Source organism: Rhineura floridana, chromosome 8 (assembly GCF_030035675.1).
Source record: "Rhineura floridana isolate rRhiFlo1 chromosome 8, rRhiFlo1.hap2, whole genome shotgun sequence".
Taxonomy (NCBI): Eukaryota; Metazoa; Chordata; class Lepidosauria; order Squamata; family Rhineuridae; genus Rhineura; species Rhineura floridana.
This window is the reverse complement of record NC_084487.1, coordinates 135,413,626-135,430,377: the sequence shown is the minus strand read 5'-3', so window position 1 is coordinate 135,430,377 and position 16,752 is coordinate 135,413,626. Positions and strand designations below refer to the sequence as shown.

The 16,752-nt window shown below is 42.9% G+C and overlaps 1 protein-coding gene across 3 annotated transcripts in view; it reads left to right on the top strand.

Moving 5' to 3' along the window:
- VWF (von Willebrand factor) overlaps window positions 1-16,752 on the top strand; it is a 313,429-nt gene that overhangs the window by 150,480 nt on the left and 146,197 nt on the right. For all 3 annotated transcript variants that reach the window (XM_061582613.1, XM_061582612.1, XM_061582614.1), the window contains 3 exons: window positions 4,798-4,947; window positions 7,005-7,145; window positions 12,402-12,512. In XM_061582613.1, the coding sequence (XP_061438597.1) occupies window positions 4,798-4,947; window positions 7,005-7,145; window positions 12,402-12,512 (402 nt within the window). The remainder of the gene's footprint in view (window positions 1-4,797; window positions 4,948-7,004; window positions 7,146-12,401; window positions 12,513-16,752) is intronic.

Genomic DNA, 16,752 nt, shown 5'->3' with positions numbered 1-16,752 from the left:
GGAACAGGTTCGTAGTTTGGGGGTTCTTCTCGATCCTTCCTTGTCACCCGAGGCTCAGGTAGCCTCGGTAGCTCGGAATGCGTTCTACCATCTTCGTCTGGTAGCCCAAGTACTCCCCTATCTTGGCGGTGACGACCTCGCCTCAGTTGTTCATGCTCTAGTGACCTCTAGATTGGACTACTGTAATGCACTCTACATGGGGCTGCCCTTGAAGACGGTTCGGAAGCTGCAGCTAGTGCAAAACGCAGCAGCCAGATTATTGACAAGGACCAGTCGGTCCTCACATATTACACCTGTTCTGGCCCGTTTGCACTGGCTGCCAATTTGTTTCCGGGCCAGATTCAAGGTGTTGGTACTGACCTATAAAGCCCTACACGGTGTGGGACCACAATACCTGATGGAATGCCTCTCCCGCTATGAACCTACCCGTGCACTTCGTTCGACATCTAAGGCCCTCCTCCGAGTACCGAGTCATCGAGAAGCTCGGAGGGTAATGACAAGATCCAGGGCCTTTTCTGTGGTGGCCCCTGAATTGTGGAACAGTCTCCCCGAGGAGGTACGCCTGGCGCCTACGTTGTTATCTTTTCGGCGCCAGGCTAAAACCTTCCTATTCTCCCAGGCATTTTAAATGCATTTTAAATACATTTTAAATATATTTAATATATATTTAAGTATTTTGATGTGTTAATTGCTTTAGTTGTTTTGATATTGTTTAACGTACTTGTATTTTATATTGTATTTTTATATGTTGTACACCGCCCAGGGAACCATTGGTTATGGGCGGTCTATAAATTAAACTAAATAAATAAATAAATAATAAATTTATGTGTTGTGGGTGTCAGTCACAAAATGACTGCTATGGGCATAACTTAACCCACAATGGCTGCTGTGGGGCATGTTTTAATGCACAATTAAATGCCTCCCCACCCCAAACAGACTCATGTTTACTGTGGAAAATAAGCTAAATCCTTCTGATTCTGATTATGGAGATCACATTACTACACACACATGCACACACACACTCAGTGATGCTGTTGCTGTCTAACAACAACAAGGACCATTCTCCAGTTCTAGAAAAAATGCACATGTGCACTCGCCATACATATACAGACCATAAATCCACATGCATTTCACTCACACAAATAGCACATATACACAACCCTCTTCTTTGCCCAAGTACATCTCTCACAAACCATATATACCTTCTCTCTCTCTCTCTCTCTCTCTCTCTTGTGCATATGCACACACAGAGATGCCATACTGAGTGAACACACATGCATCTGCAAAAGAAAGGTGCTGGTATTCCACACCAGGGCAAGTCATCAGCAAAAAAGCACTAAGAAAGAAAGGACTATTGCAAGAACCTGTACAAATTTCAGATATTTAGCTCTCTGATAAAAGCAACTCTCAAGTGGAGAGAAAAAAAAAATCTTTAGACAGCTCCATTACTCTTCCTTGCTTTCAGCCACATGTTGTGCAAGGGAAATCAAGAGGATCCATCCCCAGCTTGCACTTCTTCTCACAGAAAAAAGGAAGAAAAAGAACTCCTTTCCAGAGGGCAGAGTTCAGCTGTTTGTCTTGGGCACTGTAACAGCCAGGAATGTCCCTGCATTCATCCTTCACAGATCTCCAGTGTGTTACAGAATTACTAAGAAAGTGCTGTACTGTCCCTGGAATACTGAGCTTTGCAAACATTTTTGCAGTGAAATGTGAAGCCACACAATGCTTCCTTGTTTTGGGGTTCAACATACAAAGATCACCACCACTTTTTCATTCAAAGTTGTGTTATTGTGCAGAAAAAATGCACTTTTTATTACTGAAGACACATAATTCTGTTTTTGAAAACAAATGAAACAATTATTTAACATGACATAAAATATAAGAAATACATAAATTAGAAGCTTGCTGGCCTGGGATACTCCATTCCCCTCTCCCCGACCCCCAGGGCGCGTTGTCTTTAAGGAACCCCTGGGAAGTTGTGGGAAGCAGCTGTCCCAACTGAATTCTCTCAGCACCTTGGTGGTCTCTTCAGGAGCTGATGGTGTGAGCTTCCTAGCCTGATTTATCATCTTTTAAAGTTAAAGAACAGTTAGGCACATGAAGGGGGAGCTGTGTATTGGAAATGGGGGATATAATTGAGATTTATCAAAAACTATGAATTCTGTGAGTAAAATTTAAGAGACATTTTCCCCTCTAAATCAGTCAGTGAAGCTGACTGTCAGTAGGTTTATGGGAGAAAGAAGTATATATTCACACATTTATTCCATGGAATTAATCGCCCCTGGAACTGGTAAAACATTTGCTTAATGGTTTTTTAAAAAGATTAAAAAAACCCCACAAAACATGAATTCATGAAAGTCTATCAACAGCCGTGAAAGCTGAATGAAATCTCTTTGTCCAGGTGCTGTACGCCTCTGAGTACCTGCTCTCTGAGAAAAGGAAATGGTTGTTTCATGAACTCCTGAATATGCTGAACTCTTTTTGTGGGTTTCTCAGAGGAATCTGACTAGCCGCTAAGGCTGCAATCCAATACACGGTTACCTGGGAGTAAGTCTCATTGAACCCAATGGAGCTTAATTGTGAGTAGACATGTATTGGACTGCAGCCTACGGGCTCATCCAGACGACTGCAAAATGTGTGACACTTCCGCTATGTGTGTTCATTATTTTTTGGTCGTCCAAATGACGTCTTGCACTGTTACGCATTTTTGCGGGTTAAATCCGCTCCTTGCAATACCGGCAAAAATGTGATTTGCTGTTTAAAATCAGGAATCATCCGCTATGCCTTCAGGAGTTAGGATGCAATACCGTGGACTTTACAGCTGATGGGCGGTTCTTGGGCGTTTCCCCTTGCCCCTTCTCCTCATTCCAGCCAATCACGTATCTGCACTTTTGCGCATCTGTGAGAGTAAGCCCGGGAAAATTGAACCAATCATCGCAATGGTGGGGTGTTGGGGGCGGTCTGCAACTACTGCGCAGATGCATTTTATTTTTTGCCAGCCTGCAAACTGGGCAGCCGCTGTGGGTGAGATCTGCAATGCACAGCAAGCGAGAAAGGCGGGGTGGTCGGTTTCAGCCTGCCTCCGAAAGCTTTGTCAATTTCATTGTACTTGCTGGGGGGTTTGCTTCAAATCAGAAAAGCATACATTCATTTAAGTGTAATATTGCAAATACAAACAAGAAAAGAGCTTCTGGTTGGTTTCAAGCCTGCTCCAGAAAGCTTTGTCAATTTCATTCTCCGTGGGAAGGAAAGGGAGAAGGGGGGGTGACATGTTTCTTGCTTTTTTGGAGAAATAAGTGCAATTGCCAGCATGTGTATCTCCTTAAATATCAATAAAGGCAGAAAAGCATACATTCATTTAAGCATAATATCGCAAATACAAACAAGGCAGGCGTGAAACCGACCAGCAGCCTTTCCTTCGGAGGCGAGAACTCCTTTACAGCCATATTGTGCTTCGTTGCAAAGGGGGAGAGGAGCATACGTAATTTTTTTGCTGACCAATTGGTTGATAGGGGGAGGTTTTAGAGGCGGAGCTTGGAAAAAGCAAAAAGAATGTAGGGGTCTTACCGCTGCGTGTGCATGTGCAAAAAAGCATTTTTTTTAATTGGGAAAGAGTGAACTAAAAGGCAAAGTGAGGACTATCAGATGACAAACCGAATATGGAAACCGTGGATTATCCCGCTCCGTTTGGATAAGCCCTAAGAGTGGCTGAATGCTGGACTAAATGAACCTTGGTCTGTTCAGCAAGGCTTCTCTTATGTTTGTGTGTCCATATAATGCACATGCTGTAGGCTTTGTCAGAACCAGATGAAACACAAATGTTCCATACTTCTGGGATAGCTGTAGGAGGGATCTAACAGAAATCTTGTCTTGCTCCTGGAAACGTTGCATGACTGAAACTGTAACCCTATACCCACTAACCTGGGAGTAAGCCCCACTGAACACAGTGCATAGAGTGCCTCTGAGGAAACATGCATAGGGTAAAAAAAGTTAATGTATAGTCTGACACTTGATGGTATGGACCTGGATAATGGCCTTTGTTGGCTGATGGCTACCTGTGTAACAGGATATTTTTCAACTTTGATAGGAAGCAGAAGAGGGGAAAAGTATCTTCAATCTGGAACTTGATGGAAAGAATTGTGAAGAGATTTCTGGCTGCTGGAAATAGCTTCTAGGCTGTTGTAGAGCTGACTAGTTTTGTGTTTACACTGGTATTTCCTGTGTGCTTCTTTTATCTTTTAAACCTCAATGCTTGTAAACCTTGCTGCAGTCCTCAGCCCACAGTGCAACAAATTCAAACTTTAAAATATTTAAAATATTTCTGAACTGCTTTTCACCCAAGGATTCTAAGGCAGCATACAATAAACCTGGACAAAACTTGAACCATACTTGTCAAGAATGAATTATGAAAGGCACCAGAAGTCTGCTGTACACTCTCCTCACAAGGAAACTGACCCTGTAAAGGCTGTACCCTGGAACATCCAGCTACCTTGGGAGATGGGGAAACATAAAACAAATAACAGAGATTGGCTGGGCTGGACATTGGCACCGCAGCAGCCCTCAGTTGTTGGCATCAGCATTGCTGGGTCTGAGAAGAGGGCAAGACCTGCAACAGGCCCATATTGTGCTGAACACCATCACCAAGCTGCTGTAGTGCTCTTTTGTAATTATTCCAGATATATGTCAACAACCCCATCACTGACAAGAGTGTTTGAACTGTGATTGTGTATATAGAAAGTGAAAGTCTTGGAGGGTAACCTAGAGTCTAACTGCTGAAGTTTCTGTATTCTCATAAAGGTTAACATCTTGACATCTCCTAGAGAAGAATTCAATTTTGAAGTCTTGAAGTCTGGGCGCTACTACATCCTGTTGCTGGACAGAGGAGGAATTGCTCTAACTTGGGATCAAGACATGGGGATTACTGTTATTCTGAAAGAGAATTACAAAGTAAGTCCATTTTGGTTTATTATTACATAAAGATATATTCATTTATTCATTAGTACATACCAGCTACCCGTTGTCTGCTCTAATGGACAGGTGTGTTTAGATCCTTTCCCATCTTGGTTAATTACATCATTAATTAACTGCGTCTACCTAGGCCCAGCAGTCTGTAAATTTCATTCTGCAAGTATCCTGGCCAACCCCGTCAGATTCAGACTCGGACTCACTGGTGTGTTTTTCTGCATTACATTTAATATGGAATTTCAGCTTAGAGTGTTTCCTAGATCAGCATGCAGGTTACACAGGTTTGTGCATCTCTACACTGCATAATAACTGCTCAAGCTAAGATGATGTTGCTGCGATTGGACATGCCCTTTGAGAACCTTTATGTAGGCTTGGGGTGGGCTTTTTATTTGCGAAGGGAAGGTTTCCTGGTGCTATCTGCTCATATCTATGCATCTGCTGACACCTCCGTGGTGATGGGGGTGGAGACATCTCATCCAGATCTTCCTGTGACACTGCCTCTGGTCAAGCCTTTGATTCCTCCTGCTCTGGAGGAGGCACCAGTGACAGTTTAAGTGGTAAGGCAAGGCTGGGAGATGGAACGGGCTGGCTCATTAGACAATGTTTCTACAGCTGTAACAGGAACTAAGGGGCAGAACTGTCACTGTCTAAATTGCTGAAGCCTTCTCCTGCTTCACCCCCATCCTTTTACAATCCTCTGGATCCCTCCCCAGAATGCCATTCCTCCTCCTCCTCCTCCTCCTGATCATTCTGCCAAGAACTCTCCACATGGCCCATGGCAGCAAGTATCAGCCTTTTTGAAAGAGGCAGTGATGAGGCTGTTCCCAAAGAAACTTAACCTAGACCCAGAAGATGTTAACAATTATAGGTCAGTTGCTAAAATCCCCTTTCTGAGCAAGTGTTTGAGTGGGTGGTAGCTAATCAGCTCTAGCTCTCTTGGTGAGACAGATTTTCTAGATCCATTTCAACCAGGCTTTAGGTCTGATTTGGGATAAGAACTGCCTTGGTTCCATGTGGAATGACTTTTGTCATGAAGAGGGCAGGGGATTGCACCCGTTTATTCTCTTGGACCTCTCATCAGCTTTTGATACTATCAACCATGGTATTATTATAGATGGGTAGTCTGGATTGTGGGTGGGAGGCACTGCTAAGTAGGCCATCCTACCTCAGTGGTCAATTCCAGAAAATGTTGTTGGGTGATTGTTGCTCTGTCCCATGGCAGGGCTCTGTTTTATCCCCCATGCTATTCAATAACTACACAAAACTGCTGGAAGATGAGGACAGATATGTCATCAGTATGCTGATGATACTCAGGTGTCTTTCTCCTTGTCTTCTAATCCAGGTGAAGAAGTGGGGATTCTGAATCGGTGCTTGAGCTTGATGTTGGACTGGTTGAGGGCCAGTAAACTGGAACTTAAGCCAGAAATACTGTTTGTGGGTGCTTCTTCCCAGTTAGGTGAATCCAGCGTGTCCTGGACAGGGTTGTACTCCTCCTAAAAGCACAGGTTTATCATTTGGGGGTGTCATTTGATTCAGCTTTGACCATGGAGGCACAGGTGGCCTCGGAGACACAGAACGTCTTCTATCTTTGAATTGTTGTAAACCCCCCAGAGAGCTTCGGCTATGGGGCAGTATACAAATGTAAATCATAATAATATCAGCTTTGGCTGATCTAGCGACTACAACCCTATCTGAACAGATAGCTTTGCAACAGTTATCCATGCTCTGCTCACCTCCTAGCTGGATTCCTATAATGCATTTTAACATCAGATACTCACCTTTCTTAATTGTAGGTGAGATCCAGTAGAGATAGTCACTACAGTATTAGATTTGGCTTGGGAAGGTTAGGGTACAACCCCCTGCTTAGCCATGAACCTCCCTGGGTGGTGCTGTGAACTCTTTGGGCTAAATCCTGAATTCTCAGAGCACTCTAACCTTGGGGGGTGGTATAGCATAACAGGATACATTGAATAACTTAATCGAATAACTGATGTTGTAAGGGAGGAAAATATACATTATGTGGTTTGTTTATTTTCAAGGATCAAATATGTGGTCTGTGTGGCAATTTTGATGGTATCCAAAACAATGACTTGACCACCAGCAAAAACCAGCTTGAAGTGGATCCAAATGACTTTGGGAATTCCTGGAAAGTTAATTCACAGTGTGCTGATGTCACAAAGGTATTGTTAAAGGTGGATACAATGGGGTGGGGAACTCACCTGTCCACACTTCCCTTTTTTAACCTCTGAGAGGTAGGTGAATGGTCTGGAAGACCTAATGCTCTAGCAAGAGCTTGGAAGATTACTTTTAAAAATTAATAAATTAGAGTTACAGTTACATGGCCCCCAAAAGTAGTAATTACCGTTACAATTACAATTGCTCTGAAAGTAACTGATTACTTTACTTTTACTCAAAAGTAATTGCTACAATTACATTTTAGTTACTTTTTTTTTTAATTGCCTACAAGGCGCTGGCCTTGGCTGCTGCACATCTAACTAGCCTAAAACAACATTAAAAATAAGCACACGTACACAGAGGGTAGTAGAATTTTTTTTTTATCCGTAAGATTAACAGAATGGCATAACAGAATCTCACATCCCCTCACCCCACCCCCAGCAATGATGATACCCCAACACACATATTTTTGTATATATATATTGTCTCCAGCTCTTTTCTCCTTCCACTCCTGTCAATTTTCAGACAATTGTTTTCTCCACCCCGTCTCGCTCTCCACCTCCTCCCTCGTTGCCTCCTAAGCACCCACAGAGCATGAAGGAAGAACAATGTTGCACAGAAGCCCAATTTGAAGCACATGATTTTTATTCACAAATCAGAGGAGCAGAAGACTTCCCCTGCTCCCCCCCCAAGTAATGTGCAAAAGTAATGCTGGAAACATTACAATTACTCCTCAAAAGTAATGAAGTTACTACTCGTTCTATTACCAGCAAAATGTAATGAAGTTGCCCACTCGTTACTCAAAAAAGTAATAAATTACAAGTAATTCGTTACTTGTAATTAGTTACTTCCAAGCTCTGGCTCTAGCATGGCTGAAGCTGAAGGCATTTGGCACTGATTCTGGCCTTGGGAATCGTCTAAGCCTCCCTAACCCTTTTTAAGGAAGAACCCAATCAAAGAATAATAAATAGTCTTGAAGACAAAAAAAAGTTGACCATCGCAATGCTTTTGCCTTGAAGCTGAATATGAGCCAACAGTGTGATATGGCTGCAAAAAAGGCAAATGCTATCTTAGGCTGCATTAACAGAAGTATAGTTTCTAAATCGCGTGATGTATTAGTTCCCCTCTATTCAGCACTGGTAGGCCTCATTTTTACAGCATCCAGTTCTGGTCTCCGCACTTCAAGAAGGATGCAGACAAACTGGAACAGGTTCAGAGGAGAGCAACAAGGATGATCAAGGGACTGGAAACAAAGCCTGATGAGAAGAGACTGAAAGAACTGGGCATGTTTAGCCTGGAGAAGAGAAGACTGAGGGGAGATATGATAGCACTCTTCAAGTACATGAACGGTTGTCACACAGAGGAGGGCTGGGATTTCTTCTCGATTGTCCCAGAGTGCAGGACATGGAATAATGGGCTCAAGTTGCAGGAAGCCAGATTTGGACTGGACATCAGGAAAAACGTCCTAACTGTTAGAGCCATACGACAATGGAACCAATTACCTAGAGAGGTAGTTGGAAAAGGTTCAGAAGAGGGCAACCAGAATGATCAAGGGGATGGAGCGACTCCCTTACGAGGAAAGGTTGCAGCATTTGGGGCTTTTTAGTTTAGAGAAAAGGCGGGTCAGAGGAGACATGATAGAAGTGTATAAAATTATGCATGGCATTGAGAAAGTGGATAGAGAAAAGTTCTTCTCCCTCTCTCATAATACTAGAACTCGTGGACATTCAAAGAAGCTGAATGTTGGAAGATTCAGGACAGACAAAAGGAAGTACTTCTTTACTCAGCGCATAGTTAAACTATGGAATTTGCTCCCACAAGATGCAGTAATGGCCACCAGCTTGGATGGCTTTAAAAGAAGATTAGACAAATTCATGGAGGACAGGGCTATCAATGGCTACTAGCCATGATGGCTGTGCTCTGCCACCCTAGTCAGAGGCAGCATGCTTCTGAAAACCAGTTGCCGGAAGCCTCAGGAGGGGAGAGTGTTCTTGCACTCGGGTCCTGCTTGCGGGCTTCCCCCAGGCACCTGGTTGGCCACTGTGAGAACAGGATGCTGGACTAGATGGGCCACTGGCCTGATCCAGCAGGCTCTTCTTATGTTCTTATGTTCTTATGTAGTGGGCTCTCCGACACTGGAGGCCTTCAAGAGGCAGTTGGACAGCCATCTGTTGGGAATGCTTTGATTTGGATTCCTGCATTGAGCAGGGGGTTGGACTTGATGGCCTTATAGGCCCCTTCCAACTCTACTATTCTATGATTCTAAGTGCTGGGTCCCTTCATGATAGTCATGCCATGTCCCCTCATAGCCATGCCCCCTTACTCACTCATTTGCTTTCCGTTATCATCTCCACACTCCTCAGTTCTTCCCACGTGTAACTTCTCCCACAACAACAGATGTTCCTAGGAGCCAATCAACATGAAAGGGGAGTGTGTTAGCTACTGAAAGAGTCTTAGTGGCTGACTCACCTCCTTTTCCTCTGATTGGCTCCAATCAGCAGGAAAAGACAAGGCATATTAGAAGACTCTTCTCAGTGGCCAACATACTCCCCTTTCATGCTGATTGGCTCATAGGATACTGGAAATATAGAGACCCTGCTCCCAAAAAAGTAAAGGATCTAAGGCCCCCTGAGACCCTGGACCACTACACCCCTTGTTGGGAGTCATCACTAGAAAGAATGGAAACGTCTCCATTGCATTCCAGGCTTCTGTGACACTTTGCTTCTGAAACCCTTGTGGCAGTTGAAGAGATGTTTACTCCTTGGATTCTGTCACATTTTCTGAATTGTTTGTTGCTCATATAGTCATTATTTAATTCAATATAAACTTAGTAAGTTAACTTTCTGTGGGGATTGATGGAAGACATCTCCTCCTTATATAAAAAAGGAATCTTCCTAGCTCTGGGGTGGGCCTTTTTGCCTTTCACTGAGAAGAACAGAAATTCACAGATTAAGTTCAATTTTCCCATTTTCCTTTTTCTCACAACCTTGTGTAAATTAAATTAATTAAAGAAGTTTTACTTGAGTAATTATCTACATTTTAACCTATTAATAAAGGAATGCCTATTAACCAGTTCTGTGGCTGAGTGTCTTCTCTCTCTGAGGTCTGTCTCTGTTGCTGGTCGCTCCACTGCCTGCAGACTCCCAGCTTGGGAGGGGGAAAATGTGGGGAAAATATGCTGGGAGATAAGGGTGGGGACTGCTCTTTATATTATCTTGTTCCCTCCCATTGGAGTTAATGGGAAGTGACTTACACTGTGTAGGTGTGGATTTCTGGGATGTCTGGGAGAGCATCCGTGAAATGAAGAGAGTAGAAGGATGGGATCCATGGGCAGGTGCCACCTTGAAAGCATTCCGTCAATTCGAGTTGGTTCTTTCTCTGCTTGCTGCGGGTTTTACCGAGCCATTTCCCCCCCTCCAAAAATATTTATATTAATATCAATATTTTATTTCAAAATATAGATAAATGAAATAAAATATCAATATTTTGAAAGAAAATATTGACATTTTCTTTCATTTATTGATATCTTGCAAGAAATATTTATATTAACATCAATATTTTTGAAGGGGGGAAAACAGATTGGGGGGGCACTGTGGTTATTTTCTTAGACTGGGCTTTTCCCCAGCGTGTCTTTTCCCTGACTTGAGACCTAGAGAAGCACTCTGAACAGGAGTTGGATGTGGCCTAAGTCCCCTCACCTCAGCTCCTCCCACACCATGACCTTGGAACACCCCTTTTCAGAGGCTTCTGCTGCTTCTCTCAGCTTCACTTATGCCAGCCTCAGCTGCACCCTGGCTGAGCCAGGCTGGCCTGGCTGAACCAAGGCTGAGCCAAGCTGAGGGGCTTATGCCAGTGTAGTATGGCTAAGTGGGGATCCAGCCGGCTCAGCCAGCGATCCACCCCATCCAGTTCTCCCCAGCCCAGAGTAATTGTGAGTTGGATTGTACCTTTAATCAATTTGTAAAACAACGTTTAGTTAATAATTCCTCTTATTTTAGTTAGTTAATCAATATATATGATTTGGCTAAAATAATTTTACTTAAATCATATTATTTTGGGGATATTGAAGTATAAGATAAATTTAATAAACATAACCTGCAACTCATTGTTAGAAAGAAAAGTCATTATTTGTGTATTTTTTCAATTCCGTTACAATAATATACCAAAACAGCTTCAAGTGTATCCTTAACTAGTCAACTTTCTGATTAAATTGTATGCATTCCAATTAACAAAGCTTCTGTTGATTCATCTATTGATTTTACTGTTTAAAGCTTTCAGCTCTTACAATAATACCTACTACTTTTATATTTAGGGCATATTCCAGCCAAAAGTACACATTTTAAGCCTTATATAGTTTAGCAGCTGAGCTGTTCATATTCCTAAATATATATATTTGAAATCAGTGGGACTTAAAAGAACTTTAGCTGGGTCGTGTACTAAAATTAGAATTAAATATACCAATTCTGTGGCATCTATCTGCTGCTGGACATGCAGGATATTCATACACAGAGCAGATCCATTGAAATTAATGGATTTAAGGGATGGGAATCTGTGGCTCTCCAGATATTGTTGGACTCCAACTCCCATCTGTCTCAGCCAGCATGGCCAGTGGTCGGGGATGGTGGAAATTGGAGCCCAGCAACATCTGGAACACCACAGATTTCCAACTCCTGCTTTAGTATAGCTATTAATATTGTTGGAGAAACTTAAAGAAAACTTAAGGTGTATACCTACAAAGAAATAAAATCATACATGCTGTTGCAGCCATTGTGGAGCCATGAAGCTTGCACTCACAGGCACTTTCTCTGACTGACAGGGGGGGGAGGGAGGGAGGGAGGGAGGGAGGGAGGGGAGGAGCAAAGCCTGAGTAAACAAACAAGTAGTCAATAGAGTCCGTAAAGGAAGAATAGATTACCTTTCTGTCACCCCCCTCCCAATGGTTCAGGTTACTTGTGTTTTTTACTCTCAATAAGTGTGACTATGCTTGAGTGTGACTGACCTTAGTTATCATCCAAGGGGTTGTATTCATTCTTAAAAGAAGCCCCTGATCGTAACCTGCTCATCTTGCATTTTTCATTAAAAATGAATTGCCAGATATTCAGATCTGTTCCTACCTATTTATTGAGATGCACTGGCGATTTTCTAGAATGGGTTATTACAATTACTTCTAGGTTAAATAAATAAATAATCAGATGAATGTTGATCACATTTATTGTAATAATAGCATACCAGCATTACTTCTTTTTATTATGCTTTCTCAGGGACAGGGATTGGTTTCTTCACTGTGCAATGGCAATGTAGTGAAGCAAGTGATGGTGGAAACCTCTTGCAGTGTCCTGAACAGTGATGTCTTCAAAGAGTGTAAAAAAATGGTAAGCAGTTTCTTACCCAGTTCTCACACTCTCTTTTGCTGACTTCATTACCCGGACTAATAACTATCAGCAACTGTGTTAATTCCTTCAATAGCCTTTTTATAATCTTCATCCCATTGACTGTGGTATCTGAAGAATAAAATAGATGTGGTGGTGGTGGATATTTTGTGTAAGTAGCTAAGGAGAGCTGAATCCTCCCATCTTACCTCCATTGTCCAAGGCACTTTCTCCACAAATTATGCAGTCGAGTTTCCCGCATTATCGTAACCGAAAGGGGGAAAATGGAGATTGGACAAACAATTGTGGAAGGTGGAGGCCATTCAGTTTGCATTGTTTATTTTGGAATTTATTTTATGTTTAAATTGTAATAGAGATTAAAAGAGTTGCTTCCATGGGTTATCAAAATAACCAGTGTTGGCCTTATAACATGGCTATGCGTTTTGCCATCTTGATAACTGTGAATGAATTTATCACTACTATTGTGCCTGAGTATTTGTTTTGACAGAAATATTCCCATTTCTTAATGACAGTGAATATGTTTACCTAAACTGGAAATTTATGCTCAGGCTTGGAGTCTGGGATTCATGCTCTGCAGGGAGAGGTGAGGAGCAGTTTGCTTTACAGTTTGAAATTGGAGAAGAGGAATAGAGAGGAATAGTGGTTTGGGTGTGTGTAGTTGCTGCTCTTTAGGAATCTTGTAGGATTAATGGTTCTGTTACCTGCTGAAGGAGCTTGTCTCACATTATGCTTGTGTACAGGACTGGCGCCAGGCATGACTGGGCCCTTGGTCACCAGACTGCCCCAGCCACATGGCTCCTGTCTGTTCCAATTACCTCTCTCTTGTCTTTGCTGCTGCACCTGCTGTGTATGCAGGGCTGCCATCAGCCAATATGGTGGCGGAGGCTTCTCTAACAGGCTGATGTCCCTGCCGCCATCTTGGTTGATGACATGCATGCGTGGTATGCTACGTGCACACATGCCTGCCATCAACCAAGATGGCAGTAGGGGCATCAGCCCCTTAAAGAAGCCTCCGCCGCCATCTTGGTTGGTGGCAGTTCTGCGCACGCAGCAACAGAAGATAGGAGAGAAGTATGTGGAGTGAGCGAATGGGTAGCCGGCCTGGGAGCTCTGTCCCTGCAATCTGCAGCAGAGACCCAGCTGCAGATCACAGAAGGGGAGCACTACTCTCCCACCCTAACACAGGGCACCTCTGGGCTGCAGGGGCCCTCGGCTAGGGCTCAACTTGGCCGCCCTTTGGTGCTGGCCCTTCTTGTGTATTCTAAATAGGGACTGGTGAGAATTTTAATTCAGTTTGCCTTCCAAGCCGAATCTGCCAAATTTGCACTTTCCAAATATGAGAAGCAAAACACAGCAATCCTTCGAATTTTCCCTTATCCTAGTTTTGTGCTGCAGTTCGCCTACCTAACAATGTTTACAAAAATGCATATGTTAGGGGAAAATGTGCATAAAAATGAATATATTGGTGAAAATAGCATACAAAATGCATTATATTAGGAGAAATTGTATGCAAAAATGAGTATTATTACTCAAAACTACAGACAAAAAAATCACTCAAAAATGCTGGAGAATTTTCATGAGGATTTTTTTAAAAAATGGCAAATTGCTGCAGAAATGTGGAGAACTGAATTTAAGATTTGAAAATTGAGAAACTGAGAGGACCGAAATTGACAGATCTTTTCTTCTCTAATTCTAAATAAAGCAAATATTAAATCTCCAGTGCAGCATTATCCATAGGAAATTACCCTGCTATGTATGGAAGCTTCTCACTACTCAGGAAAGTGGTGAGCACCTAACAATTTTGTTGTTGTTGTTCTTGGGTCAGAATCAAGTACCAAAGACATAAACATTCCCTCTAATACCAAACTAATATCAAACACCAAACACCGTTTTCTCCTTTAATACCATGGTTATCACTTTCCCCCTTTTCCCTCCTAATCCCATTTTCCTTGTGTCGCATTTCTTTTAGATTGTAAGCCTGAGAGCAGGGACTGTTTTGCTACTTGATTTTTGTAAACTCTTATGGGAGCCTTTTTATCTAAATTAAGTGTGGGGAACCTTTGACCCTCCAGATGTTGCTGAACTGCAATCGCCATTATCCCTGGGCATTGGCCACGCTACGTGGACTGATGTGAGTTGTGGTGCAACAACAATTGGAGAGCCAAAGGTTCCTCACAACTGGTTGAAAGCAATGGGGTAAATAAATATGGGTTGGAGGGTTTTATTTTCATGAAAAAAGAAAACAAAGAACAACAAAATCTCTTCTTCCCACTGTATGGGGATGTTTTTTGTGGTAGGGAGGAGGAAAAGGACACATTTTCTCTTTCTTACTCACTGGAACACTCTTCCTCTTTCTATATAGCAATGAAGCACTCATGTTTGGAGCTTGTAACCAGCCTTGAACTTCAGTCCTTTACTCCTATATAGCGCAGCAGACAAGGTATCAGGACAGCAGGAAAGAAATCCCTGCCCCTTTTCCTTCTCTCTAGCCCTCTTCAAGAAAGCTCCCTGCCATCTTGTGAGTCCTGAGCAGTTCTACAGGAAGCTTTCCATTCCAGGCTGACTGGAAGCTCTGAACAGGAACCCTTGCATTTAGGGTTGCCAGGTCGGAACCATTCAAAAACCTGAGAAAATGGGGGCGGGCCCTAGTGACATCACAGGGCGGGCCCTAGTGAGGTCATTAAATGTGATACATTGTATCAATCACAGTTGCTTGGAGCATACAATTCAAAAGAAACTCTCTGGAGATTAAAATAGAAATCTTACCTAAAATAGGGTGTTCCTAGGTCCATCTGAAGTGACAAGGTCATTCTTTCTCACAAGCTTAGGGTGACGCAAAATGGAAATGGACTGCCTTCAAGTTGATCCCAGATAGGGTCTTCATGGTAAGCAGTACTCAGACAGAGGTGGTTTACTATTGCCTTCCTCTGAGTCTGAGAGGCAGTGACTGGCCCAAGGTCACCCAGGGAGCTTCATGGCTGTGTGGGGACTCGAACCCTGGTCTGCCAGGTCACAGTTCAACGCCTTTAGGGAACATTTAATCTCGCTTACTTGCTTCTGGCAAGAAGGGTTTACGTGCCCTCAGGCCAGGCCATTATTGGAAGAAAGGAGCCTAGTGTTGCAGAGACGTTAGATGGGAGCACAGATAGATGCCCCTGAAGGCAGCAACTGTAAGCATGCTTATTAAGGAACTAAGCCCCATACAACTCAATAGGACTTACTTCTGAGTAGATATGGTTGCAGCCATGTTAAGGACAAGGGAGGGCATTCTAGGCAAAACAGACAAATAATTGGGTGTCAGAACAAATTAAACCAGAACTATCACTAGAAGCTAAGATGATGAAACTGAGGTTATCATACTTTGGACACATCATGAGAAGACATGATTCACTAGAAAAGACAATAATGCTGGGAAAAACAGAAGGGAGTAGAAAAAGAGGAAGGCCAAACAAGAGATGGATTAATTCCATAAAGGAAGCCACACACCTGAACTTGAAAGATCTGAACAGGGTGGCTCATGACAGATGCTCTTGGAGGTCGCTGATTCATAGGGTCGCCATAAATTGAAATCGACTTGAACATAACAACAACTGAGTGACTCACAGAATAAAGAATAAAATGCAAAAGTTAAAAATATGGCAACACAATAGTTAAAAGTACAACAAACAATAAAATGCACCATAAATTTTCCTTCCTAATAGAGGAAAACAAAAACTACTTGCAGCTCAGATGACAGAATATTATACAAACACATAACAAACAATGAGAGTTATTTAAAAAGCCTGGGTGGGCCTCTCTGGGGAGGCTATTCCAAAACAGGGGTGCCACCATTAAGAAGGCCACTCCCTGCCTCACGTCACTTGGCAGGGGCTTAAGGAGCAGGGACTCTGATGGAGAGACAAACCTGTGGGAGCCCTCCAGATGTCACTGAACTACAACTGGAGCTGATGGGAGTTAATTTTGGGTAAGTATATGGTGTGGTGTACAGAGCCAGTGTGGTGTAGTGGTTAAGGTGTTGGGCTACAACCTGGGAGACCAGGGTTCAAATTCTCACACAGCCACAAAGCTCTCTGGGTGACCTTGGGCCAGTCACTGCCTCTCAGCCTCAGAGGAAGGCAAAGGTAAACCCCCTCTGAATACCACTTACCATGAACACCCCATTCATAGGGTAGCCATTAAGTCAGGAGCAACTTGAAGGTAGTCCATGTCCATTTCCATCTGG